The sequence below is a fragment of the Kogia breviceps genome, chromosome 7 (genome assembly GCF_026419965.1).
Source record: "Kogia breviceps isolate mKogBre1 chromosome 7, mKogBre1 haplotype 1, whole genome shotgun sequence".
Classification (NCBI taxonomy): Eukaryota; Metazoa; Chordata; class Mammalia; order Artiodactyla; family Physeteridae; genus Kogia; species Kogia breviceps.
Window position 1 is genome coordinate 116,920,384 of NC_081316.1, and position 25,510 is coordinate 116,945,893.

General features: G+C 44.8%; 1 protein-coding gene across 11 annotated transcripts in view; it reads left to right on the forward strand.

Moving 5' to 3' along the window:
- Positions 1-25,510, forward strand: part of APLP2 (amyloid beta precursor like protein 2) — a 78,723-nt gene that overhangs the window by 14,094 nt on the left and 39,119 nt on the right. For all 11 annotated transcript variants that reach the window (XM_059069760.2, XM_059069761.2, XM_067039330.1 and 8 more), the window contains exons 2-3: positions 19,308-19,481; positions 20,312-20,435. In XM_059069760.2, coding sequence (XP_058925743.1) covers positions 19,308-19,481; positions 20,312-20,435 — 298 coding nt within the window. The remainder of the gene's footprint in view (positions 1-19,307; positions 19,482-20,311; positions 20,436-25,510) is intronic.

Sequence of the window (25,510 nt, forward strand, 5' to 3'; positions counted from 1 at the left end):
TGGAACTACCTTCTGAGACACATACTATGGTTAACCCTGTTTTACAGATATAGGAACCGAGGTGTGGACAGATAAAGTAACTTGACCAAGGTCACAATCAGTAAGTGATGAACTGGCTCTCAAGTTTGTGCTAACTGGTAGAACAGATGGCCTGGTCAGAGGCCTGGAGAAGGGATATCTCAGGTCAGCATGAGACCACCAAAGGTTTATGGAGAAGTTACCAAACGGTCAACATTTAGGCAAAAATTTGCAGTAGGTGATTCTTATAAATCAGAAAGTAAAGAGAAAACTCTTCTGAGGTTATTTCTCCATCTTTCTCCACTGCCAAACCACTATCAGGTCATGGAATTTAGATTTACAGTCGTTGTATGTTATGACTTGCGTGTGTATCATCTCAGGAACCTACTTGCTACTTCTTACAGTCTTTCATTAAAAAAGACTGAGAGAGCTTCCCTGGTGGCGCAGAGGTTGAGAGTCTGCCTGCCAATGCAGGGAACACGGGTTCGTGCCCCGGTCCGGGAAGATCCCACATGCCGCGGAGCGGCTGGGCCCGTGAGCCATGGCCACTGAGCCTGCGCGTCCGGAGCCTGTCCTCTGCAACGGGAGAGGCCACAGCAGTGAGAGGCCCGCGTATCGCAAAAAAAAAAAAAAAAAAAAAACGAAAAAGACTGAGATTCTAAATTGATTTTTTTTACAGAAGATTATTATGCTGACTCTTAGTGTGTATCCTGTGTTAAAAAATATATGGTCATTGTGAAAAATCTAAAAAACACATGTAAAGCTACAAAACAGAAAGAAAATAACTAATTTACCATCCAGGTAAGTAACTTTAAAATTTTCCCAGTCTGTGTTCTGGACATCTTTGTTTGAAAGAATGGATTCCCCCTTATATGTTTATAAGCTGTTTTCCTGCCTTTTGACATATTGAATAACTTTCCAAGCCGTTAAAATATTTTACAGCATCACTTTTAATTGAATCATCCTTAATGGTTTGGGGCGTTTGAACTCCCTGCATTTTTTTTTTTTTTTTTTAGCTGTACGTGGGCCTCTCACTGCTGTGGCCTCTCCCGTTTTTTTAAAACACTGGAAGTAGTTGAGATTTGTATAAATTATTAGCTTTCTAGTGACAGAACCCCCCCCCCACACACACAAATAACATGCATAACTTTGAACTTGCCCATCTTTTCAGGATTTTATGTAAAAACAAGAGTCTTCTAATTCTGTCATTTATTTGTTTCTTTATAATTTACATTTCTAATTTTTCTTAAATGCAAGCAGTATGCAGTAGATATCTCTTTTTTATCCTTTTAGCTGTATCTCAGATTGACATTTTTTTTTTTTTTTTTTTTTTGCGGTATGCGGGCCTCTCACTGTTGTGGCCTCTCCCGTTGCGGAGCACAGGCTCCGGACGCACAGGCTCAGCGGCCATGGCTCACGGGCTTAGTCGCTCCGCGGCATGTGGGATCTTCCCGGACCGGGGCACGAACCCGCGTCCCCTGCATCGGCAGGCGGACTCTCAACCACCGCGCCACCAGGGAAGCCCTCAGATTGACATTTAAAAGAACCTTTGGATATAACTTGTTCCAGAGTTGAAGACTTTCCCTGGTAACTGGTTCGTTTGAAGTTCTTCATGGTCATCATTATTGGCAGACATTTATTAAATTACCGTATGCAGGGCACTGCACAGAGCACATAGCACACAGCTGAGGGCAACATATATTGGGTTGGCCAAAAAGTTCATTTGGTTTTTTCCGTAAGATGGCTCTAGTAGCGCTTAGTTGTCTTTAACTTCATTTGAAACAGCTTTGTTAGATTGTATTGTGACAGCTGTCATATGAGTATGCATTTTTAAAAAATTATCAAAATTGGTGAATTTTTGTGTAGCCACTTTAATATTGAAGATGGAAGAAAAGACATTTCCAGCTTATTATGCTTTATTATTTCAAGAAAAGTAAAAACAGCTGAAATGCACAAAAAGATTTGCGCAGGTTATGGAGAAGGTGCTGTGACTGATGGAACGTGTCAAAAGTGGTTTGCGCAGTTTCGCGCTGGAGATTTCTCGCTGGACGATGCTCCGCGGTCGGGTAGACCAGTTGAAGTTGATAGCGATCAAATCGAGACATTAATTGACAACAAGCAGTGTTATACCACGCGGGAGAGAGCCGACATACTCAAAATATGCAAATCGAGCGTTGAAAATCATTTGCACCAGCTTGGTGATGTGAATCGCTTTGATGTTTGGGTTCCACGTAAGTTGAGAGAAAAAAAAAACCTCTTGACAGTATTTCCGCAAACGATTCTCTACTTAAACATAATGAAAATGTTCCATTTTTAAAACAAATTGTGATGGGTGATGAAAAGTGGATACTGTACAATCACGTGGAACGGAAGAGATCGTGGGGCAAGTGAAATGGGCCACCACCAACCACACCAAAGGCCAGTCTTCATCCAAAGAAGATGATGTTATGTTTATGTGGTGGGATTGGAAAGGAGTCCTCTATTATGAGCTCCTTCTGGAAAACCAAACGATTCATTCCAACCAGTACTGCTCCCAGTTAGACCCACTGAAAGTAGCACTGAAAGTAGCACCAAAAGTATCCGGAATTAGTCAACAGAAAATGCATAATCTTTTGTCAGGATGACGCAAGACTGCATGTTTCTTTGATGACTAGGCAAAAACTATTGCAGCTTGGCTGGGATGTTCTGATTCATCTGCCGTATTCACTGGACATTGCACCTTTGGATTTCCATTTATTTCAGTCTTTACAAAATTCTCTTAATGGAAAACATTTCAATTCCCTGGAAGACTAAAAGGCACCTGGGACAGTTCTTTGCTCAAAAAGATAGAACGTTTTGGCGTGTGGACACCAAGGGGGGAAAGCTGGCGGGTGGTGGGGGTCCTGGTGTTGGTGGTGTGATGAATTGGGAGATTGGGATGGACATATGTACATTAATGTATAAAATAGACAACTAATAACCTGCTGTATAAAAAAATAAAATTCACCAAAAAAAGATTAAAAGTTTTGGGAAGATGAAATTAGGAAGTTGCCTGAAAAACAGCAGAAAGTAGTGGAATAAAACGGTGAATATATGCCGCAGAGCAACTAAGCCCATGCGCCACAGCTACTGAGCCCACGTGCCTAGAGCCTGTGCTCCGCAACAAGAGAAACCACCACAATGAGAAGCCCACGCACCGCAATGAAGAGTAGCCCCCACTCACCGCACCTAGAGAAAAGGCCATGCAGCAACGAAGACCCAATACAGACAAAAATAAATAAATTACAAAAAAACGGTGAATATGTTTTTCAGGAAAGTTCTTGGTGAAATGAAAAATGTCTTATTTTTACTTAAACACCCAAGGAACTTTTTGGCCAGGCCCACTTTTTGGCTTCTTTTATCATCCTAAGATGATAAACAAAAGAAGCATTTTAGGTGGTTGGAAAAATGATAGTCAACACTTCTCCAGTCTGTTAAAAATAGATTATTTTAATCTAGCTTATCTTTTTTAAAGAACCTATTTATAGGGTTTACTTCCAGGTATTTTTACATTGTCAGCCATTAAGTTCCTGCTTTCAGTTCTTTTGGGTATGTACTGGGAAGTGGAATTGCTGGATCATATGGTAATTCTATGTTTAACTTTTCGAGAACTGCCAACCTCTTTTCCACAGTGGCTGCACCATTTTACATTCCCTCCATCAGTGGCAAGCGTTCCAATTTCCACACATCTTGGCTAACACTTGTTTCCTTTATTTTTATTTTTTTGGATATGGCAGCAGCAGGCCCCCTTTATTTGTCAGAGATTCTAGTCTCCCCAAGGGAGGCTGAGTGTGGGTTGTCATTTTGTCTTGTACCCCTGTCTGTTCTCTGTCATCTAGAGACACAGAGTTTTCAGTGCTTTTTGAAAAGAGGAGAAAGTTGGCTTGAAATCACCTCTTGCAATAACGATTTATTACTCATTTTCAAGTGAATTGCAAACCACATTTCATAGCAGAATCTTCGCTGATTGGCTGCTTGGACTCTGCCGCGCCCCTCCCCCCTTTGCAGAGGATTTCTGCTTAATGCTGTATGAATGTTTTTTCTTATAGCAACTCTTTTTTTCTTCCCTCTCTGTCCCCCTCTCTCTCCCTCCCCCTCCGTGTCTCTCTCTCTGTCTCTGTCTCTCATAGCAACTCTTTAAGAAAAATGATTACTTGAGGCTTGATTAGCTGCCTCAGGATCTACATTAATAAAATATCCTGCTGGGCTGTTGTTTTGAAAGATTAATCTTGTGAATTGATACAAGACATGAGACTGAGTGTTGGTTAGTGTTGTTTTTAAACAATGGAAATAGGACAGATTAAAATCAGATTAAAATGTTTTAAGTATTGATTTTGAAAGATTAAATACAAAGCATAGACTCAAAGCTGATAAGCTCCCAGCCAAGCTGAGCCATTACGTGTGTAGGGGTGTGTGATGACTGAAGTAGCAAACTTGTCACAGGATGGCGGGAGTTAAGACAGATTATAAATCCAGCACCAGTCCCTACTGGACGATTGGATCCTCACTAAAATATCCCCATGGTGATCTGATACTAGGTGAGCAGCATCTATGCCTGTCTCTGAAAAGCTATAGAAAATAAAATAGAACATAGACTCTCAGTCGATTTGAGGTAATGATGTTTGTTTCAGTAAACATTAAGAAGGTAATGTTTTAGCTGTACCCTTCTAGCATCCTTTCTACTTGGTAATTTGTGAAGAAAACTTTCGATACCACATCAGTATTTGGAATATTTTGGAGTTTTACGGGAGAAAATATTTGGAAGAAAGCAAAGAGACAAGGAAGTGATCAGAGAGGTAACATGTCCTGTACACATATAGGACCTCGATTACATCATTTTATACCAGCATAAGGTAGGGTTCATTGTTGGCCAAGTAAAATATTATCATGTTAAATATTACTGAGACTAAGGTGTGGCTTTTGTGATGTTATGTGAGGGTTACCATTAGTCTTTGGAAATATTTGAAACCCATTTTTTCCATAGGGCCAAAGGATTCACTTTAACCTGATATGAACACTTGTTTTCATCCTGGCATCAGGCGTTAGAAGTGAGTTGCAAAAATTCTTCCATTGAGCTACTTAATAGCTGTTCCCAAGGAAGGTGAGGGAGAATCATTCTAATAGGCCAGCACGGATTGCCCACATTTGGCTTGGGTACTAAGCTACCAGATAGTATTTTACTTAAATAGCTGCTTGGCCTGCCAGTGTTGGAAGGCTTCAAGTGAACTAGTTCTGATGACTTTGTAAGACTCCTACTGCTCTAGAGTTTGGGGACCTTTCCTTTTGCATTAGGGTTATTCTGTTCACGTGACGTCTCCCTTACCAGCCCGAGCCTCCCTGTGGGTGAGAACTGGTGACTCTTCACTTTGTTGCCTCTGGAGGCTGCTCTGAGGCCCTTGCAAATGTGTATTGACTCAAAGTCCTGTGTGCTGTGAGTACCATATCATACATACTCTATCCCTTCTGGCCTTTTGTTTTTGTTTCGTCTGTTTGTTAATGTCTCAGTCAGGCTTCTTTGACTATTTGTAGGATCTAAAGAGGTGGGGGAGGGAGGCGGGTTGCCATCCTCCCCCACCCTCCAGCAGTTGGATAAAATAAGAACTTGGGCTCTTGGCGCTGCTTTACCCACTTACATAACCCGTACCAAATCCTTTTTAACAAGTGTCTCAAGGTCCTTTTTCCTGTCTAATCCCCGTTCGTTATTTTACTTATAACCACTTGTCTCTTTTGCACGAGCCTGGCCTCTTTAGAGAAGCTGTTTTCTCTTTAGAGAAGCTTACCCATTTAGCCATTCAAGGACCCCATTCTTGCAAATGCCAGAAACTCTTGCTAGCCTTCATAACGGAAGAAAGGAAGCTGCAGTTAAACGGAATCTACAGGTAAATGAAAAAAGTCGTTCCGGTCGTGTCTTCCCCTAGCACAGTGTTAGCTGAACACTTAACACAGCGCTGTCTAATAGATATAAAGGTGAGCCACATATGAAATGTAACTTTTTCTAGTTGACATTTTTTTGTGTGTGTGTGGTTCACGGGCCTCTCACTGTTGTGGCCTCTCCCGTTGCGGAGCACAGGCTCCGGACGCGCAGGCTCAGTAGCCACGGCTCACGGGCCCAGCCGCTCCGCGGCACGTGGGATCCTCCCGGACCGGGGCACGAACCCGCGTCCCCTGCATCGGCGGGCGGACTCTCAACCACTGCGCCACCAGGGAAGCCCGACATTTTTTTAAAAAGCAAAAATAGGTGAAATGAGCTTTAACAATATAGTCTATTTAACTCAGTATATCTGAGATATTATCATTTCAACATGTATAATCTCCTGGATGAATGCAGAGGCTTCCTAAGTGGCCTCCTTGTCTCCACCTAATCTTGCCCCACACCCTCTCACCTTCTGAAATATGCCTAGCAGGGTCGTTCTGGTGCTGGCACTGGAGGAGAATCCTGGGCCAGTTTCCTTGGGGAAGGGGTTCCGAAGACTTAGCCGTCCACTCCCCGCAGCCCCGTGCCTACCCCTGCCGCAGTGCTTCTCAGATGCCAGCGCCGTCTCCACTTGCCTACCTCTTGGACATAATGTAAGTGTTACACTGTAGGCCTGGGCTTCTCTGGGTCTGGATCCTGTCTGTAAGACAGTGAGCTCCCCAAATACTTAGACTGAGTCTTATTCGCTTACCCAGCGTATTCATTTGCTAGGCTGGCCGTGGCAAAGAACCACAGACTGCGTGGCTTAAGCAGTTGAAATTTATTGTCTCACTGTTCCTGGAGGCTGGACGTTTAAGATCAACGTGCTTCTGGGTCCCGCTCCCTCTGAAGGTTTGAGGGGGGATCTGTCCCAAGCTTCTCTCAGCTTCTGATAGTTCTTGGCTCTGGGCAGCATAACTCCCATCTTCACATGGCATTCTCCCTGTGTGTGTGTGTCGTCTCCACATTTTTCCTCCTTTTATAGGGGTGCCATTCAGGTGGGATTAGGGGCCACCCCACTCTAGTGTGACCTGTTCTTAATTACTGATATCTGCAACAACCTTATTTCTAAATAAGTTCGCATTTGGAGGTGATAGGGGTTAGGACTTCAACATATGAATTTAAGGGGGGCACAGTTCAGCTCATAACACCCAGTGACTAGCATATTGACTGTAACATAACTGTAAAATGATCAAATGAAATCTGAGGAAAGGATCAGAATTTTATTTTCTTAAAGGCATTATGTTTAAATAATCAAGATAGAAACTCTCAATTTTATTACTACTTCTCATCTCTAGTTTTCAAATATATTCATAGTTAGTGGCTTTTGAATTGTTGCACCTCAAGAGATGCAGGTGGAGGGACTTGCATGACGGTTCAGTGGCCAGGACTCCGCGCTCCCAGTGCAGGGGGCCCAGGTTCGATCCCTCGTCCGGGAGCTAGATCCCACGTGCCGCAACGAAGAGTCTGCGTGCGGCAACTAAGACCCGGCACAGCCAAATAAATAAATAAATATTTTTTTAAAAGAGAGAGATGCAGGTGGAGGGTTCTAGCTCTAACTCTGTCCTGGTGAGAGAGAGAATGAATAGACCAACAAGGACAGAGAACAGGAGAGAAGAAAAGGTGTCCATGCAGACTCGACGATGGACCTAGTGACTGAGCCAGCAGCCCAGAAAAGCTGGAACCTAAATGCATGGACACCAGCTAAAAGCAAGCTGATTTGCAGAGCAGACCTTGAATGAGGGATGGGAAGCATCAGGGTGAGGCGAATGGCAGGGAGGGGTTGAAACTAAACGTGAGTAATCAGGCCCTGAATACCGCACCTCACCCCACCTCGCCGCACCTCAGGAGAAGACTTCAGGTTCCTCGGGACGCCAGGCCCAGCAGAACATGAGGCGCTGAGGGGAAAGGCTCCCTTCCTAGGCCCCGCAGACCCTCAGCATCCAGGCTCGGGGGCCCCAGTCAGGGAGGGAGCTGAAGGATTCCCCTCTGGACAAGTTCTGTCCATGTACAGCAGGGTCCCTTTCCTAAGCACTGAGTTAGATGACGTAGGGTCACCAGCCACTTCAGGAACACCTTGAACAAGAACAAAACAGATGGGGGAACAGCAGCTTAAAGACCGTGCCCGGAACAACAGGCAGGGAACTTCAGTAGCCTCTTGAGATTTACCTCAGAGAGGAGAGGGTGTTTCCCCTGCGAAATAATAGTTTGCAATAAGAAAAAGGCTTTCCGAGAACAGAACAAGGAAGCGTTCTTGGTGGTTAGAAATGTGATACCAGACATTTAAAAATCTGGTTAGAAATCGTTCTGAAAGGAAACAAAGAATCTAGAAAGGAAGAGGTAAGAAAGGAAGAGGATCAGTATAGGAGGTAGGATGCGGCTGATAAGAGTTTCAGAAAGAGGAGAGAGGAAGCCCAGGACTGAGTGTTTGCACAATGATGTGGCCCGCTGAGCGCTCAGGCAAGTGGATGATAAAAAACTCAGACCCGGACCTATTAGAGTTGAATCTCAGGATACCGAAGATCGGTAAGATTTTACTTCCATGTAGGAAAAAACCAGACCTGCACAAAGAACGAGGGATCCAATCGGCTTTAGAGGTACCAGCAGCAGTGCTGGAAGCTAGATGGCCCTAGCTCCATATCTTAAAAACTCTTGAGGGAAAATTGTGTCCAGGTTACAGTTTAGTGCTTGTCCAAATTGCCGGCAAAGCGTGTGCCTAAGATAAAAAGTTTCACTTGTGAAAGTTTTCGGGAGGCTGTGGGCAGCGGTGAGCCACTGACACAGGCGGGAAGTCAGGAAGGAGCAGGGTACTGAGTTGGGGATAGGAGAAAAGGGGGGGAAGCAGTTTTCTGGACGCTTGTGATCAGTCCCAGGAGTGGCAGCTGTGCTCAGGCCTGGAGAGTCATCAGCGCAGTTGAAGCAGGAGGTAGGCGCCTCGTCTTCAAGAAAAGGGATCAGAGCCGTCCAGTCTTCTCTGCAGATCTCCCTGGCAGGCTGAGTGCCAGGGGTCGGTACAGGCAGGTAAAGGAGGAGATGGCCTTGCAGAGGCCGAGGGGGGAGAATAGATGCCTAAGGAAGAAGCTGGAACTATAGTACCTTTTTATGTCATAATCATGTAAGTAGGAGTGTTCATTTGACCAGCGGAGCAAGGGGAAGAAGGTGGCTGAACATAGGGCCTGGTGGTTTAAGAGTTCCACTCCTTTTGAAAAGGAAGTCGATCGATGATGTCCGGGTTGAAAAGGTATGGAAGTAAAGCTTGTCATTTAGAAATGTTGAGGCATAGATAGTGGGAGAAAAGGGTGGAGGGGCCGCCTTGGGGTGGAGGACTCCGCTAGGAGCCTGGTGTTGGGTATAGCTTTTCAGTCTGGGCACGTGGACTCAAGTGGCAATAGATAAAAAGTGGAAACTTGCCATATGCTGCCCGAGTTGTTTTCATTTTGTCATTCATTACAGATGCACTGAGGTGAAGGCTAACACAGCGTTAATCATTTAGAAATCACTGCCGAGTGGTATCTGCTTAATTCTTACTAGTTTAACTGAATGTGTTGGAGAGAAAACGAGAGCACAGCCTTCAGAGTCAGACAGTCACCTCCTTGGGTGTGAACGATTACTTACGAGGTACTTGGTGCTGTTTCCAGGTGCCGAGGTTAGAAAACCTGGAGGGCCCCCCCCCCCCCCCCACCGCCAAACACAGCCCCACCCCCTGCCAACCTGCATCCTGTTGGAGGGAGATGGGCAGTGCAGGTGAATGAGCAGGTGAATTCCCATTGCTGGAGGGGAAAACACAACACTGGCAGGGTGGGGCCTGTCCTTGGAAAGGGCCCCCAGAGACGCACATTCGAGCTGGGTCCTGAAAGGTGAGACAGGACAGCTCAGGGAAGAGCAGGGGCCGAAGTCCGGGGTGGAGAGCTTGAGGCAGGAGAGACCCTGGCTTGTGTCCAGGAGGGGGGTGGTGTCCATCGCCAGATGGGTTGATGGAGCGGGGAGGAAGCGGGGGTCGTCAGGAGTTGGAATCTCTTGGAACATGGAGGTGAGTGATGTGTTCTGCCTGGAGATGATTCAAAGTGCTGTGGTCAGAGTGGGTCTCGGAGGGCAGGGTGGGCGTAGCTCCTCAGGGGCCCGCCCACCTGACCAGTGGAGCAGACGTGCTCCTGGGCTTTCCCCTCTGGGGGGCGCTCTTTCTACTTGGGTGTAGCTTTTCCTGCTCTCCTTTGTGCATTTATCTAGAGCTAGGTGGCTGGTACCCAGGAAGGCTAATTAATGGCGGAGACAGCAAGAGCAGTAAGCATGCTGACCAGCAGCTCATACTCGCTTTATTACTTTATTTTTTTAGATTGCTGATAATTACAGTAATGTGCCTGGGCATGGGTCCCAGACAGGAAGGATTGTTGTCTGCAGGCAGATCTTGTGCGAGCTGATAATACAGTATTTACTTGTACATTTAAATGCTGCATCAATCATGGGAAAGATGCCTTTCTGCCTTGATTTGAACTTGGAGCGGGTGGAGCTCTCTCATATTTGTGTTATTTTCCTAGCTGTTTTGATGGACATTAGAAGTTAAAGTGATTTGTTACATCAAGTTTGGTGTGTGAATATTGCTTGACCTAGTAAACAGTGAAATGTTTAGCAGAATAGCATATGGAAATTGCCGATTTTGTATTTTTAAATGTGCATTTCCTCTCCCTGCCCTGTGAATGTCATCCTGGCAAATTGTCTTATTTTCTATTTATAAAGAAAGATAGATGTGGGTTATTCACGGAGGCATTTCTGCCCTTTCTTGCCATTCAGTGTCGCAGAACCTTAGAAATAAAGTGCTAACTCTTTGGTTTTCATGGAATAGTAAAGCTAAGAAAAACATTTTAGATAAAGTTGTCAGTTCTTAATATTATGGAAGGAGCATTTTTAAAAAACAGACTACCCATTTATTACTGCTGCCATCCTATGAAAAACATTTTAAAGCAAAGATAAACAAGAAGAGAACCTTAGAATTCAGGACAGTCACTTCTCAAGAGAGGACAGTTAGCAGCTCAGCACCTTCTGCATTCATGTGCGCACATGCTCTCCGGACCTTTCTTACTTGCCTAAGACCTGTTGTTACAGACCTTACTAGGCAAGTAAGGCGTTAGGAAACCCCTGCTTTAAATTTAAAACACCAGTAAAAACTGTCCTAAATATTAAAACATGGATGTTTGCAGCTGCATGGATTTTTCTTATCTTTTCTCAGATAGTGTATTAAAGGAAAAAAGATCCAGTGAAATCAGCTCACATGTCTGACATTGACTGTTGATGTTTGTGGTTGTAACATCTTGAAGTCAGAACATTTCAGCCAAAGCTGACGTGTTAGTTTCCCAACTTAACCTTGGTAAAAATCACTAAGTTGAGTGTTTATTTTAGTGAAATATTTCTATCTGAAGAATAGAATTTTTTAAAACAGGTGTGATTTATTGTTTCAAGTGCACGAAATATTTGAAATATGCCCCCAAATTACCTTTTTTTTTTTTTTTTTTTTTTTTTGCGGTACGCGGGCCTCTCACTGTTGTGGCCTCTCCCGTTGCGGAGCACAGGCTCCGGATGCGCAGGCCCAGCGGCCGTGGCTCACGGGCCCAGCCGCTCCGCGGCATGTGGGATCTTCCCAGACGGGGCACGAACCCGTGTCCCCTGCATCGGCAGGTGGACTCTCAACCACTGCGCCACCAGGGAAGCCCCCAAATTACCTAATTTTTAATGACTGACTTAATGCCTTTAAAATAAAATATTATAGAGCATCAGATCAGCCAGAAGTAAGCTTATAATTTCTGAGAATATTGCCAGGTTTGTGCTTGGATATTCAACAGAAAACTCCATCATTTGTAGTATTTCTGTCATCTGGGAATCAAAAAGAATGACTTAGAATGAACATATTTAATGACTAATATTTAATCATTTGTACTTCTGGGTGTTTGTTACTTGAAATCATTTCAGCCTTTTAAGGTTTAGGAAACATGCCTACACACCCCCCGCCAACCCTGTCTAGGCTGTTTATTTCGCAGGCTCTTGGTTGCTGCCTGAGTAATACTGGGCAGTGAGTGCCCAGGGGAAGACCCAGTTCACACCATGGAGATCCTCTGATGTTAATAATCGTACTCCATCCTCCTGGCTTTCTGACCTTTGCAGGTAGCAGCCTTCAAAGCATGACGTATTACTGCTTTTGTTTGGAATCATGCAGATTTTTATTCAGTGAGGAAGCTGTCTTTGTTTGCAAACCACGTTTCTTATGCATCAGGAGCTTTAGGAAAGTAGACTTCTGTCTGCCATAGTGTGAGCCAAAGCTAATATTGTGGGTGTCATTTATTGTAATACCTAACATTTGGGTAATGCCATATTTATGTTGCCCCAAAGTGAAAACTGGGGTCAGGAGAGAAACTAAATAACCTCCATGAGGCTACTTAGCTTGCAAGTCAAGGGAATATCCCTCAAGAAAACAGATTTAGAGAAATAACGTAGTGCTTTTTTGATCTCAGCAGTGTCTCTATAGAAAGCACAGGTTCATTTTGACCTCACTTCCATTTGGCTGGAAGCTGGACCAGAACTAGGAAGCCAGCAACCCCCCAGTGATTTTCTTTTAAATGGTAAGGCAGTATTAAATTGTCATATAAATATTTGGTGACTGGATTCCCTCAAAATAAAATGTGGAGTGTGAATGCAGCCCCTTTCAGGCCTGTCCTGATTTCAAAGGTAGAGAAGGAATGTGCAGCCTTCACTCCATTTCATGGGTTTGGGGAGGATGACTGGTCACGTGGTATGCCCATGACTTAAGCCCTGGTTCTTATAGCCAGAGAAAATGGCATCTTCAGGAGCCAGCCGGTGATAACGATGCTAACATTTGACTTGGGTGTTGTGCTTAGTGTTTACGTGCATTCTCTTAATTTAATCCCACAACAGGCCTGAGAGGAATAGTATGTCAGTAGCCCTGTTTCACAGATAAAGAAATTTAAAGCCTGATACTAATAGCCACCAACACTTGAAGAACTCCTATGTAACAAGCACTGTTTCAAGCACTTTACATGTGTTAAACTCATTTAAACCTCAAAACAGCACTATGGTGTGTAGTTACTATTGTCCTTATTTTATAGACGGGAGACTGAGGTCCAGAGAGGTTAGGGAACCTGCCAAACGTGGCACAGCCTGTCAGTGGTGGGGCTGGAACACAGTCACGGTTTGTCCACCTCGTACCGCCCGTGCTCTTCACCGTCACATCACATACTTCGTCCGGGGTCAGCAGTGGAAGGAGCGGAAGGTGGTGGCTGGCCGAGCCACGTCCCTAGGACCTCTGTACCCGAGGAGGTCAGTTTCGTGGAATTCCTATTACAGGCAATTGGAAAGAAACACAAGAGACTGTAAAGAACTTGTTCACTTGAGAATTTTAGATCCATGATCCACTGTTCTGCCTTTTTTGTTTTTTTTTTACACTTGAAAGTGTTTTATGTATTTCAGTAACTTCCTTTATAAAAGACTCTTAGCTCTCAGAGACACGTACAGAAAGATGGACCTCTCTTAAATCTTGGTGCTTGGATCCTTACCAGTGTAATCCAGATGGACAAATTTCCACGTCCCTATAAAAAGCCTTGGAGACAGTCTAAACCATTTTTAGTCTTGGAAATGATACATCATTTATACTTTAATATTTACAACTCTAATAAAAGCAGGGATTATTTGTATAAATTACTGCCTATGAAAATGATACCTAACAGCTGGCATACATGAGTGGAAGAATAACGGCCTTTTACATTCAGAATTTTTCCTCCTATAACCCTAATTCACAAGCTTCTAATTAGAATTAAGTTCAAATGTTAACAACAACAACAATAAAAAGCCAAGGATTTTCAGTTGGCGTAACATAAACTCACTTTTAAGAACAGGTTTCTCAGTTTGCTGTTCAAGCTGGAAAATGCTTAACAAGAATCCTGATATTTTATTAAATAATGTGTTGAAATTTGGAGCTTTTTTTTTTGGCTGCAGTGGGTCCTCGTTGCTGCGCACGGGATTTCTCTAGTTGTGGCTAGCGGGGGCTACTCTTCGTGGCAGTGCGCGGGCTTCTGATCACGGTGGCTTCTCTCGTTGCGGAGCATGGGCTCTAGGCGCGCAGGCTTCAGCAGATGCAGCTTGCGGGCTCAGTAGTTGCAGCTCATGGGCCCCCTAGAGCACGCAAGCTTCAGTAGTTGCGGTGCATGGACTCAGTAGTTGTGCCTCATGGGCTCTAGAGCGCAGGCTCAGTAGTTGTGGTGCGTGGGCTTAGTTGCTTTGCGGCATGTGGGATCTTCCCGGACCAGGGCCCAAACCTGTGTCCCCTGCATCGGCAGGTGGATTCTTAACCACTGTGCCACCAGGGAAGTCCTTGGAGCTTTTTTAAATTGAAAGCTTCATGCTGTACTGCTGAGGAAGATGCACTAGGGACTTCAAACTACAGTCACCCTTTGAACAGTAACAGAAGTGGAGTATCTCATACGTGAGGTTCTGGGCAGAATTGTAACAGTCCTCCCACTGGAGATAAATCAAATGTAATATATATACGCATGGGGTTTTACTACATTAGGGTATGTTCAGGATAAATGGTTAGGTTTTTCAAGTATGGGGCCTGCTCTGATTATACTTGCTGGTTGCCTTTCCAAAGAGCGTGTCTTTTCTTTGCAGATTGAAGCCATGCAGTCACAGTCGAAATTCAGGCCAGCGATGAACAGGATTTTAAAAAATCAAAACTTTTCTTTTGAACTAATTTTAGAGTTTTTTAAAAGTTGCAAAAATAGTAGAGGGAGTTCCCTTGTATCCTTAGACTGCGCCTCTCTTAGTATTAACATCTGACATAACCCTCGTGCAGTTATCGAAGCTGGGAGGTTGACATTGGTACAGCAGTGTTAACTGATGCACAGGCCTTATTCAGATGCTGCTCCAGTTTTCCCACCAGTGTCCTTTTCCTGTTGCAAGATCCTGTCTGGGCTCCCACATTGCATCTGTTTTTTCTCCATAGCCTCCAGTCTGAGACAGCCCCTGGGTGTGTCTTTCCTCATCTGTCCTCTTACACGAATTATGGCTGGTGAGGTTGACGGCAGTGTCTCCACTGTGAAGGAATTTGTCTTCCCTTCTGTAGTTAATATATTGGGGCAATAACCTTGAAACTGGGGATTTTTTTAAACTTTGTTTGATTAAGTAAATCTTAGGTGCAGGTTTGTGGACACAGACCTAAGTCATTTTAACTTAGGAATCATGAAGTCCCATTCAGAACGTAAACAAATGAATACAGGATCTTCACTTCCATGACTAGATTGTCATTTCACTGACTTCTTCATTTAAAAAGGAGGGCCTTTGAGTAAGAGTCTGTGTCTTGATGTCACTTCTGTGCCGGTGGTGAGTAGGTGCTACACGTACAGCGCTCTCATGGGAGCTGGAGCTGTGCTGCCCTGCTTCTCCGGGGTACATGGACCCACAGGAGCACTTCCTGTCGCAGGAAACAGACTCCCTCAGGAATAGAATAAAGCCCTTCTCTTTGGAGGATGCTTCCTCCATGGCAGGCACTTTCACAGAGCCTGGAGCCAAACTGGAATCTGGGGCAGTAGCTTTAGTGAGGAAGGAAGTAATGGATTACCTGTTTGCTTTGGATTGGGAGGCTTTGTGAAGGAAAGTGGGGCTGAGGTGGGCCCAGGAGTTGCTTCTCTTGAGGTGATGATTAAAGGCCCTGTTTGAAGTTACGCTCAGATTTATGTTTGTTTCTATTTATTTATTGCGTTAAAGCCATTTCAGGTTTTCAACCAAGTTACTAGAAGCACTTTTTACCAAGTTGAATTTCCATCCTTGGGTAGCTGAGTCAAATTAATAAAATGGAATTTCTTAATAAGAATGAATTATTAAGTAAAATGGAAGTGCTGGGCTAGGAGAGCAGTTGATGCAATTTGTTTTCAAAGCCTTTAAAATGCTGCAGTGTGCATAGATCAAGGGCTGGCCGCAGTGCCCAAGCGTGGGGCGTTAATTTTCTTTCGTACAGGATTTCAGGTTCACAGGATATCAGAAGTGCTGACTTGGCAACGAAACCCCATTTGTAACATGTTAGGTTAGGAAGCAGGTTGATTTATACGTTGATGTAATGGGTCAAGGCACAGTGTGTGCCTCAGAAAATGGAGAGCACATTAAATAAGAGCATTTTCAAAGGAAAGAAGCTCAAATATTACAGGAAAAAGCGATCCTGTTATACTCTAGGTAAGGTTGGGGTATGTTTGATTAGTTGATCCCTAGGCGTGGTCCACAGAGGCTTTTTATATTCCAGATGATACCTTCTTGAGAGTCTCTGATGACCACAAGGATTAATCTTTCTGAACTCGGCAATGAATCACGGCAGCATGTGAGCTGCCTGGACTCACTCCAGTTACCCTCCTTTTCCTTGGTGGTAACTGATGCGAGGGGCTGTGGCTGCCAAGCTGCCTCTTCCTGCTGCTTTAACCTCTGGTATTTTAGATCCTCTTCAGGGAAGGCACTGTTGACCATCTCTGCACAAAGATCAAATGCACTTACCACCGATGTATCGACCTCAGTGGTTGACCTTACACTGAGCGTTCGTACAGCGGGAACGCTTGTGGCCTTTCAGCCAACAGCCGTAGCGAGCCGCCCGTGGACAGTCACCCTCAGTGTGACGAGCGACTGCTCGCACGGTTTTGACCGTGCCCCGGCCGTGGCCTGGGTGAGCTCATGTGCTGGGCTGGTGCTGTTTCTTTCCTGTGTTCATTTTTGGAATTAAAGAGGCAAATGCCTCCCTCCCCCACCCCGGTACTTCTGAAAGATTAGATACCACCCTGACATCCTATTTAATGTTAAAGTATACCAGTCCGTAGAGAGAGTTTAGAAACGATTGCTCAGCGTCTTTCACGTTTAACTGTGGTAGTTCACTTATAGCAGGTTTAGGAAACACTTTCCTTCTAACCTGTAGATTTGGCTTTCTTGCTTACATATTTATGTCTTCCTGGATTTTCTTTGTTCCTTTCTGTCTGAGCTTTTGAAGAGTAGGAAGGAAGGAATTTGCTGGAACACCGGTTTCGGTGCACAGAGCATCCCTGGGGCTTGCTTGCCTTTGTCTCTCTGTGTTTACCACTTATGTACTGTGTGCCCATTTCCCTCCATATCATAACCCAAGTTTCTAGCATTAATCCTTAGATATGGCTCCCAGAAGAAGAATGGCCAGTAGAAGAGGCATTTTTGTGCACGACTCCAGCTCAGTATGAGAATTAAGTGCCTTTGTCATGTACATGTTTATACATTTTAATGATCTGTTTGAATTCAACGCCATTAAGGTACTACCTATACCTTCTTTCCACAGATACCTTTCAATGGTTTTTCTTTCTTTGGGGGAGACGGGACTTAACACCAGTCTGTAGCTTCCTATGTAGTTACTGTGAACGCACAGGATCTGTCTTCTACTTTAATAGATGGTTACTCATCACAGTGGGGTGACAGTCTATTCTACTTAGTAAAGTTGCTGACTGTTCTCCTCGTTGGATTTAATTGAGGTGCTTTTCAACCCTGATTGATCCTGGCGACATTTTAGATCCAGATGAGTTTTCTCCCAGCTATCCAGCAAGTGTTCATGCTTCCTTCTCTCACGCTACTGGAAAGCAGGCTAATTTTAATAAGCTCCTAAGCAAAACATGTAGGTAGTAAATTTGTCCTATAAGAAGGTCGGGATGTATTTCTGAGTCAAACGTAGGATCCTAATTGGAAGGACCATTCATGTCTGTGTAACCAGTCCATCAGCACAAATACAGGAGGCTTGCCTGGAAAGCACACAGTTTTCCAGATATTTTAAAAGTCAGGGAATTCCTTGGCGGTCCAGTGGTTAGGACTCTGTGCTTTCACTGCCAAAGGCGTGGGTTTGATCCCTGGTCGGGGAACTAAGATCCCACAAGCTGCAGGGTACAGCAAAAAAAAAAAAAAGTCAAATCTACTTTTTCTTGTTAATAGGAAAACCATTTAATACTAATGCTCTTTGCTCTTTTTGAAAAGATCATAATAGGCCAGATAGTCTAACCCGACCCCTCAAGTTTTAACATTTTAAAAAGATGTTTAATTTTTGTTTTGAAAGAACTTACCCATTGGGAGAGACCACAGAACTTTATTGTGAATGTAACCATCAATATTGGTATATCTTTAGATGCAGGGATGCCTGTGTTTTTTCTGGGGCACGAGACTGTGTAAGAGCCTTACTCTCATCATACCTAAATGCTTTCTCTCACCTGTAATTTGTGAGCTATTGATGGCTACGAATAGTTGATTTTTTTCCTAACACAAGATAAAATTGCTCATGAAATCCCTTTTGGTGTTCCCTTTCCATGCACGACGCCATTGCTCTCTGAGTTATGCAAGCCGTGCTGCCTCTTGGTCACCCCCCAGCCATTGTCGCCCAGTCTTGCCTGCATTGCTGTCTGCCGGTGCTGCCTTACCAAAGTACTGTCATCTCTCCAGCTCCCTGAGCCACCCCCCTGCCTACAGAGAACATCAGAGCTGCATTTGAAAAATATTAACTCTGTACTGAGAACCGTCAGCACTCCATCCTTTCTTGGTCTACAGACCATCCAGTCTTGACCATGTGTGTCTCCCACCCTTCCCTTAGACCCTCCACAGACTCACAATGTACATTCTCCCCCAACGGGGATGGCCAAAGCTACTCCAGTGTCACAGTTCAGGAAGCTTCCCCATCACCTCCTACCCAAGCCTAAGTCACATTCCCTTTTTGTTTTGTACGCTCTTTCAGCTCTGTGTTCTTTTCCTTCATAAGACATCTGGGAATCTTTTTGTGTGAGAATAGACTCTTGAACTAGACCATAAGCCCCAAGAGGGCAGGGGCTGTAACCTTTTGCCCAGCCTTGTGTCCTGAGCATTTAGCACATTGCTGTGCAAAAAGAGTAGTTGCTCAATAAAATTTTGTCATGTAAGTGAATTGAGTAAAATTGCTGGAACTCTCGCTGTTCTATACTTTCATGTTTTGGTGTATTAAGGAATGGAAAGTGGGTTTGCTTGTATTAGAGGGGACTGCAGGTGGATTATGGGTTCCCAAGTCAGCAGCATCTAGATGGGGAGTGGGGTTTACAGTTCCCACGCACATTTCTCTCTGATTATATATGTCCAAAGGTCATTTTTTATTCTGGCTTAGTTCCTGGGAAAAGGATTTGTTTATGAAGAAAAAATAGTAAGTAATGAAGAGTTTTTAAAAGGTCAATTCTACTGTCACAAACCGCTAAGTGACTCTCCCTCCGTGCCAGCCTCTTGGGAGTGAACCTGGAATTTATTTTCCCTTCGATAGGCCCTCGCAGCCAACGCCGGAACAGGGTTTGCTGTTGCTGAGCCTCAGATTGCAATGTTTTGTGGAAAGCTAAATATGCACGTGAACATTCAGACTGGGAAATGGGAACCTGACCCGACAGGCACTCAGAGCTGCTTCGGAACAAAAGAAGAAGTTCTCCAGTACTGTCAGGAGGTAAGCGTGCTGCCAGAAACTTAAACGTTTCTGGGTCACGTCTGAACCTGTTTACTTTAGAAATAGGTGCTCTGTCATTCTGCTGTTTTGACCTAAGACCAAGCTGGTAATGATGGGGGCAGCAGGCTTTTGTTCTGAGTGTGCACTTGGCCTGGGCGTGCTCTGAGCTCTCTGTCCTTTCTGGACGGAATACTGCAGAAGCTTGGCAGGGCCTTAGAAGTGCAGCCTGGTTCCCTTGGCTTCCCGCGTGTTATGGGAAGTTGTGAAACAAGCCCAGTGTCACGTGTGTGCTTGTGTTTTGCACTTGCTGGTAGAAGCCACCAGTATCATAAGGGATCTCACGTCTGATTCAGCAGACTTTTTGGGTCAACGCTTGACGTAGAAAAGGGTATGAGATGTTTTAATTTCTTAGCAAAACTAGCCTTTGGGGTCAGGGTTGGAATATTATTCTATAATTTCATTAACACACACTTCCATAGACTTGCCTCTTAAATGTTTTCGTTCTTGAACTCAGCTACTTGCACACACCCTGCAAGTGGACTTGATACCTAATAGACTTGTTTGGGGCTGAACGCTTGCTGCTTGTGTAGGTCTTTTCTCAAAGAGAATGTGTTAGGAGTGGTCCCGAATCTACCCGTCAAAAGAAAGCTGACAGTGACAGTATCTCTTTACTTGATTAGTCCCGTTGGAACCAGGCAGCAGGGGGGGCTTCAGATTTACGCAGGACGATGGGGAAGCTCAGCACACAGACGCTGTCCTGGCTCCGCCAGCGAGTGTCATCTTTTACGGACAAAGTCAGTCTACTGTGTGTGTTTCCTCTTCCCTTGCAGATGTATCCGGAACTACAGATCACAAATGTGATGGAGGCAAACCAGCCAGTCAGCGTGGACAACTGGTGCCGGAGGGACACGAAGCAGTGCAAGACTCACGTCGTGATCCCCTTCAAGTGTCTCGGTGAGCGTCCTCGAGCACCTCTGGGTATCTTCTCAGGAATGCGGCGTCCCCAGTTTTACATTTCATCTTCTCCTGGCTCACAGTGAGATGCCGTCATCTGTTAAGAAGCCAAGGGCTGCAGGAATTTATTGGGGGACTGTCTCTTCTGCATACTCACGGCTCTCTGGTGTCGATAGGTGACTTGTCTTTGACGGTCACTAACTCCACCTCTCCCATCCTGGGCGTCCTCTGGTTTTTCGGGATGAGCCTTTTCCACTCCCCTGAGTCAGCATGCTGCCCTCAGAGTGGTCCAGCTTCGTTCACACTGAGAGTTTGAAATTACTGTTGATAGTCCTGGTATCAGTAGTACCGAAGCAGCCGAGGGGTGGTCTTTTGTTCCCCTTACTCTGCCCTGCACACATTTTGCAAGCACTGAAATCCTGTGTTGTTAGCCAGACCAAACCTGTGGCGGTTTTCAGAAGCCGAAGAAGTGAGTCATAGCTGCCTGTAGACAGTCAGGGATGCGTCGGCCAGGCCCCGTGCCACCTGCCTTACTGAAGGGTCAGCTGATAGGGTGTTTATGACTCTGTGTGTTTCTGTTAGCAGTCAGACCTAACTCAAGTGCAACCATAACATTTTATTACCCAGAAGTAGAGTCGCTGCTCCAAATGCTCTTTTCGTGAATGTGCTCATCCTGACCACTGATCGTTGACACATCTGAGTTACGTTTGCACGTCTGTTGCCTGGCTGATTCAGGAACAGATTTGGTTGTAGAAACTTAAAAGGGCGAAACGGTCAATTTTAGATGATCCGTGATAGGACTGACATAGATAGAGCACTAACATAGCCTGAGTAGTTCTGCAGATGTATTTAATTTTAACCATTAACTTAACCTGTTCCCCTCCCTCCTTCATTAAAACCTTTCTGGGACTTCCCTGGTGGCGCAGTGGTTAAGAATCCGCCTGCCAATGCAGGGGACGTGGGTTCGAGCCCCGGTCTGGGAAGATCCCACATGCCGTGGAGCAGCTAAGCCCATGCGCCACAACTGCTGAGCCTGCGCTCTAGAGCCCGCAAGCCACAACTACTGAAGCCCGTGCGCCTAGATCCGGTGCTTCGCAACAAGAGAGGCCACTGCAACGAGAAGCCTGTGCACCACAACGAAGAGTAGCCCCCGCTCGCAGCAACTAGTGAAAGCCCGCGCGCCGCAACTAGAGAAAGCCCGCGCGCAGCAACGAAGACCCAACGCGGCCAAAAATAAATAACTAAATTTATTTAAAAACAACAGCAACAAAAAACACCTTTCCTAACATGGAACTCATTGCTTTTCTTTCTCACATGTAGCAAAGTGAGAGGAAGAGGCAGCACCTGAATAACAGTATTTACCGTAGCAGTTACTTTATTTTAAATGTATTGAGTACCGGGAAAAGAGGACATGGTATGTGCTTAACACCATTTACTTAAAACTGAGCCCCGTGCAGTAGTGTGAGGCTTGTGAATGGTTTTGTGTGGTGTGGTTTAAAGATGTTCTTTCATTCCCTTTGGCTGTAAGAAATCTCTGAGTATGAGGTTTCATTCATTCTCTGTAAAATTCTCAAACTTAACCCTTGAATATTCGTACACGATAGATAGTACCTAGCAATCATTTTCTTCCTTTTGCACTGTCATTACCAGAGGCTTTGTGGCCTGGTCTTCCCCATCCTGCATGTTCTTTGTCACTTGTTGGCTCCACTACCCACCCAAGACGCTGAGCTGGAGACCTGGGAGACCTGTATCTCCCCACACCCAGCCAGTTCTCAAGGCAGCCTGATTTTTACCTCTTAAATATGGCTTATAACCATGGTTCCCAAACTGTGCACAAAGGCACCCCAGGGCACTAGGGATATTTTTGATTTTCAAGGAGAACATGTCAGACACTGTGGACTAGCTGGAGGCGTTCAGTTTCAGCATCAGCTCATCACATTCCTTTCGATGACCTCACGTCTTTGTGGGGCTGCTTCTTAGTGGTTTCTGTGAGGAAAAGCCAGCATTGCACCAGAATTGCTGAAGAAATGGGGTGATGGTGCTGAGTTTACTGCCGTGCAGGAGAAGTTGTGCAGTGCCCAGCAGGCGCAAGGTGTCAGACACAGGTGCTTTTTACTACGTTGTCGCCCTGACTACTTAACTTTTCGGCACCCTTTTGGCCTGGGGGATGCTGTGAAAAAATTCCTGGGACACGCAGAGTAACGTGACTGGGGAAACTTTGGAAACTTCCGGCTGGTGCTTCCGAGTCCCCTGCTGTAGCTCAGTCTTTTATCATTTCCTGCCTGGACTGTGAGAACCACTTCTGCGCGTTTCTCGGTTCTGTTCAGTCCGTTGCCCTCGCTGATCCAAGATGAAGACTGAACTGTCTCTCCTGCACATAAAACCCTTCAGTAGCTCTTCTTCACCTAAAAGACCAGGTGTAAGCGCCTTAGCACAGTTTGGAAACTGCATGGTGTGGCCCTGGCTTAGCTCTGCTCCGTCCTCCCCGCCCCTGCTCCGTCCTCCCCGCCCCTGCTCCGTCCTCCCCGCCCCTGCTCCGTCCGTCCCGCCCCTTCTCCATCCTCCCCGCCCCTGTGCCATCCTCTCCGCCCCTTCTCCGTCCATCCCGCCCCTGCGCCGTCCTCCCCGCCCCTGTGCCGTCCGTCCCCGCCCCTTCTCCGTCCTCCCCGCCCCTGCGCCGTCCTCCCCGCCCCTGCTCCGTCCGTCCCGCCCCTGCTCCATGCTCCCACCACAGCACGTCCTCTTCGTGGCTCCTGCCACATGCAGTCCAGCTCCCACTGGAGTGACTTTATGTACTCACTTTGCTTGGCGAGTTCTCCTTTTCACACTCATCTCAGGGACATCTCCTTTAAAGGAAGCCTTTCCTGCTGCTCTAATTTCTGTCTTGACGTCCAGGTTTCTCAGCTCCTCTTTGTTGCCGCTGGTGCCCCATCACCCTGCACGATGCCGGTCTGTTGATGTGTCTTTCTCCACCTACACTCTGAGCACCTTGGGAGGAGGGACACGGCTTTAGTCTTCTCTGTCCCCACAGTCGAGACGGTGCCTCGAACTAGGATGCTGTCTATTGATTACAAGACCACTACCATAGCTGATGCACAGTGAAAATATTCTTTTCTAAATGTTACAGTTGGAGTTTTTCAGGGCCAGAGAACCAGACGATGCGTGATATTGTCATTAACTAGATGCATAAAACAATTTGACCGTAAACCATTCAATACCTTCTTTGCATTGTGGTCACTGAATAATGCATAATCCAGTCTTCAGTGTTACTAAATTCAGACAGTTACTGTATTTACAGCAGCATCCATTTGGACAACTTCTTAACCAGGAAGGAGAGCTACCTGTTGGTATTTTTAAGTAAATGAAACAGTTGCCTGAGCCTAAGCTAGTAGGGGACCAGGTGACTGGAGTTTAAGGGAGGTTAGGAAAAAAGTACTGCCAACTCCTTGTCATCATTTGTGAAGCAGAAGGTTGTAATGTCTCTCTGCCCCCGTCCCCACCCCTTTCGGGTCCGCAGGCACTGGTTAATTATCAGCACCACATTCTTTTTACCATAGGCTCCTTAGAAAGCCTTTTGGTTCTAGTCTTTCAGGGTTATTTTTGCCTTTTTAACTTAAAAATAATACGGGGCTTCCCTGGCGGTCTGGTGGCTAAGATGCCGTGCTTACATTGCAGGGGGCGTGGGTTCGATCCCCGGTCAGGAAACTAAGATCCCGCATGCCATGCGGCATGGCCAAAAATAGGGGAAAAAAAATTAAAAATAGTAACAGTTTTTAAATAATTTCAAGTTTACAGAATGGTTGCAAAAATAGTACAAAGAGCTTCCATTAAATCCTTTCCTCAGATTTCAGATTTTCCAGCTGTTAACATTTGATTAATACGGTAAAATTAATCTTACCACTTGTATCTCCCCGCAGGTTTTGTTTTGTTTTGTTTTAAATCATTTAAGTTGCAGACATGGTATCCTTTTAACCCTTAATACTTCCGTGTATATTTTTTATAAACAAAGACATTCTGCTATATAACTATAGTACAGCTGTCAAAATCAGGAAATTATCGTTGATATAATATCTAATCTACAGACCCTGTTCAAGTTTCACCTGTTCTAACAACACCAGGATCTCATTCATTGTTTCAACGTTGCATTTAGTTCTCTCTGTAGCCTTTCCTTGTCTTTCTTAACTTTGGTTTTTAGAATACAGGCCAGTGACTTTGTAGAATGCAATTTGGGTCTGTCTTAGGATCCTTTTGATTTGTGCGTTTTTGAGGGCACTGTCACAGAAGTATTCTTCTCTCTGAATCATCTTAGGAATTGCATGATGTCACTTTGTTTCATGACCGGTGATAACTTCTATCACCTGGCTAAGGTGGTGTCTGCATTCATTTATTGATTTCATTATGGACTCACTGTCCAGATTTGTCCAGTGGGACCCCCTTCATGCTGACTCCTATGTCTTTTTGCTATGTCCCTATTATTCTTTGAAAGCTTCCTTCCTTTCTGGTACAAAAAGATGCTTCAGGCTCATCCTGTGTTCCCTACCCCACCCCTGGAGTCAGCCATTTCTCCAAGAAGAAATGGTTTTATTTAGTGGGGAATGGTATTTAGAAACCAAAATCTGGGTATTAGGTGTGCTTACTGCTATTATGGTGTTATTGCTTCTAGGCCCACTCAGCAGACAGACCTATGAAATATATATACACATATTCATGCACATATAAATCTATATTTGTATACATGTGGATATTAAAAGCAGTGAGCTCATATTGATACCTCCAATTTCATTATCCTCAGTATATTTATTTATTTGCTCAATATTCCTTGTAAATAATCAGTCTGTCTGCTTCTTAAAAACAGATTTGTTGAGATATATTTCACATACTGTATAATTCATCCGTTTTAAAGTGTACTGTTGAATGGTTTATAGTATATTCACTGAGTTACACAACCATACACAATTCATCTAACATACAAACTACTAAAAGTTAATCCAGTAAAAAGCAAGCATCCTATATATTTTATTCACCAGAAATAACCACAGTGAGTCCTTTTATACGTGTTAAGGTGAATACCACAT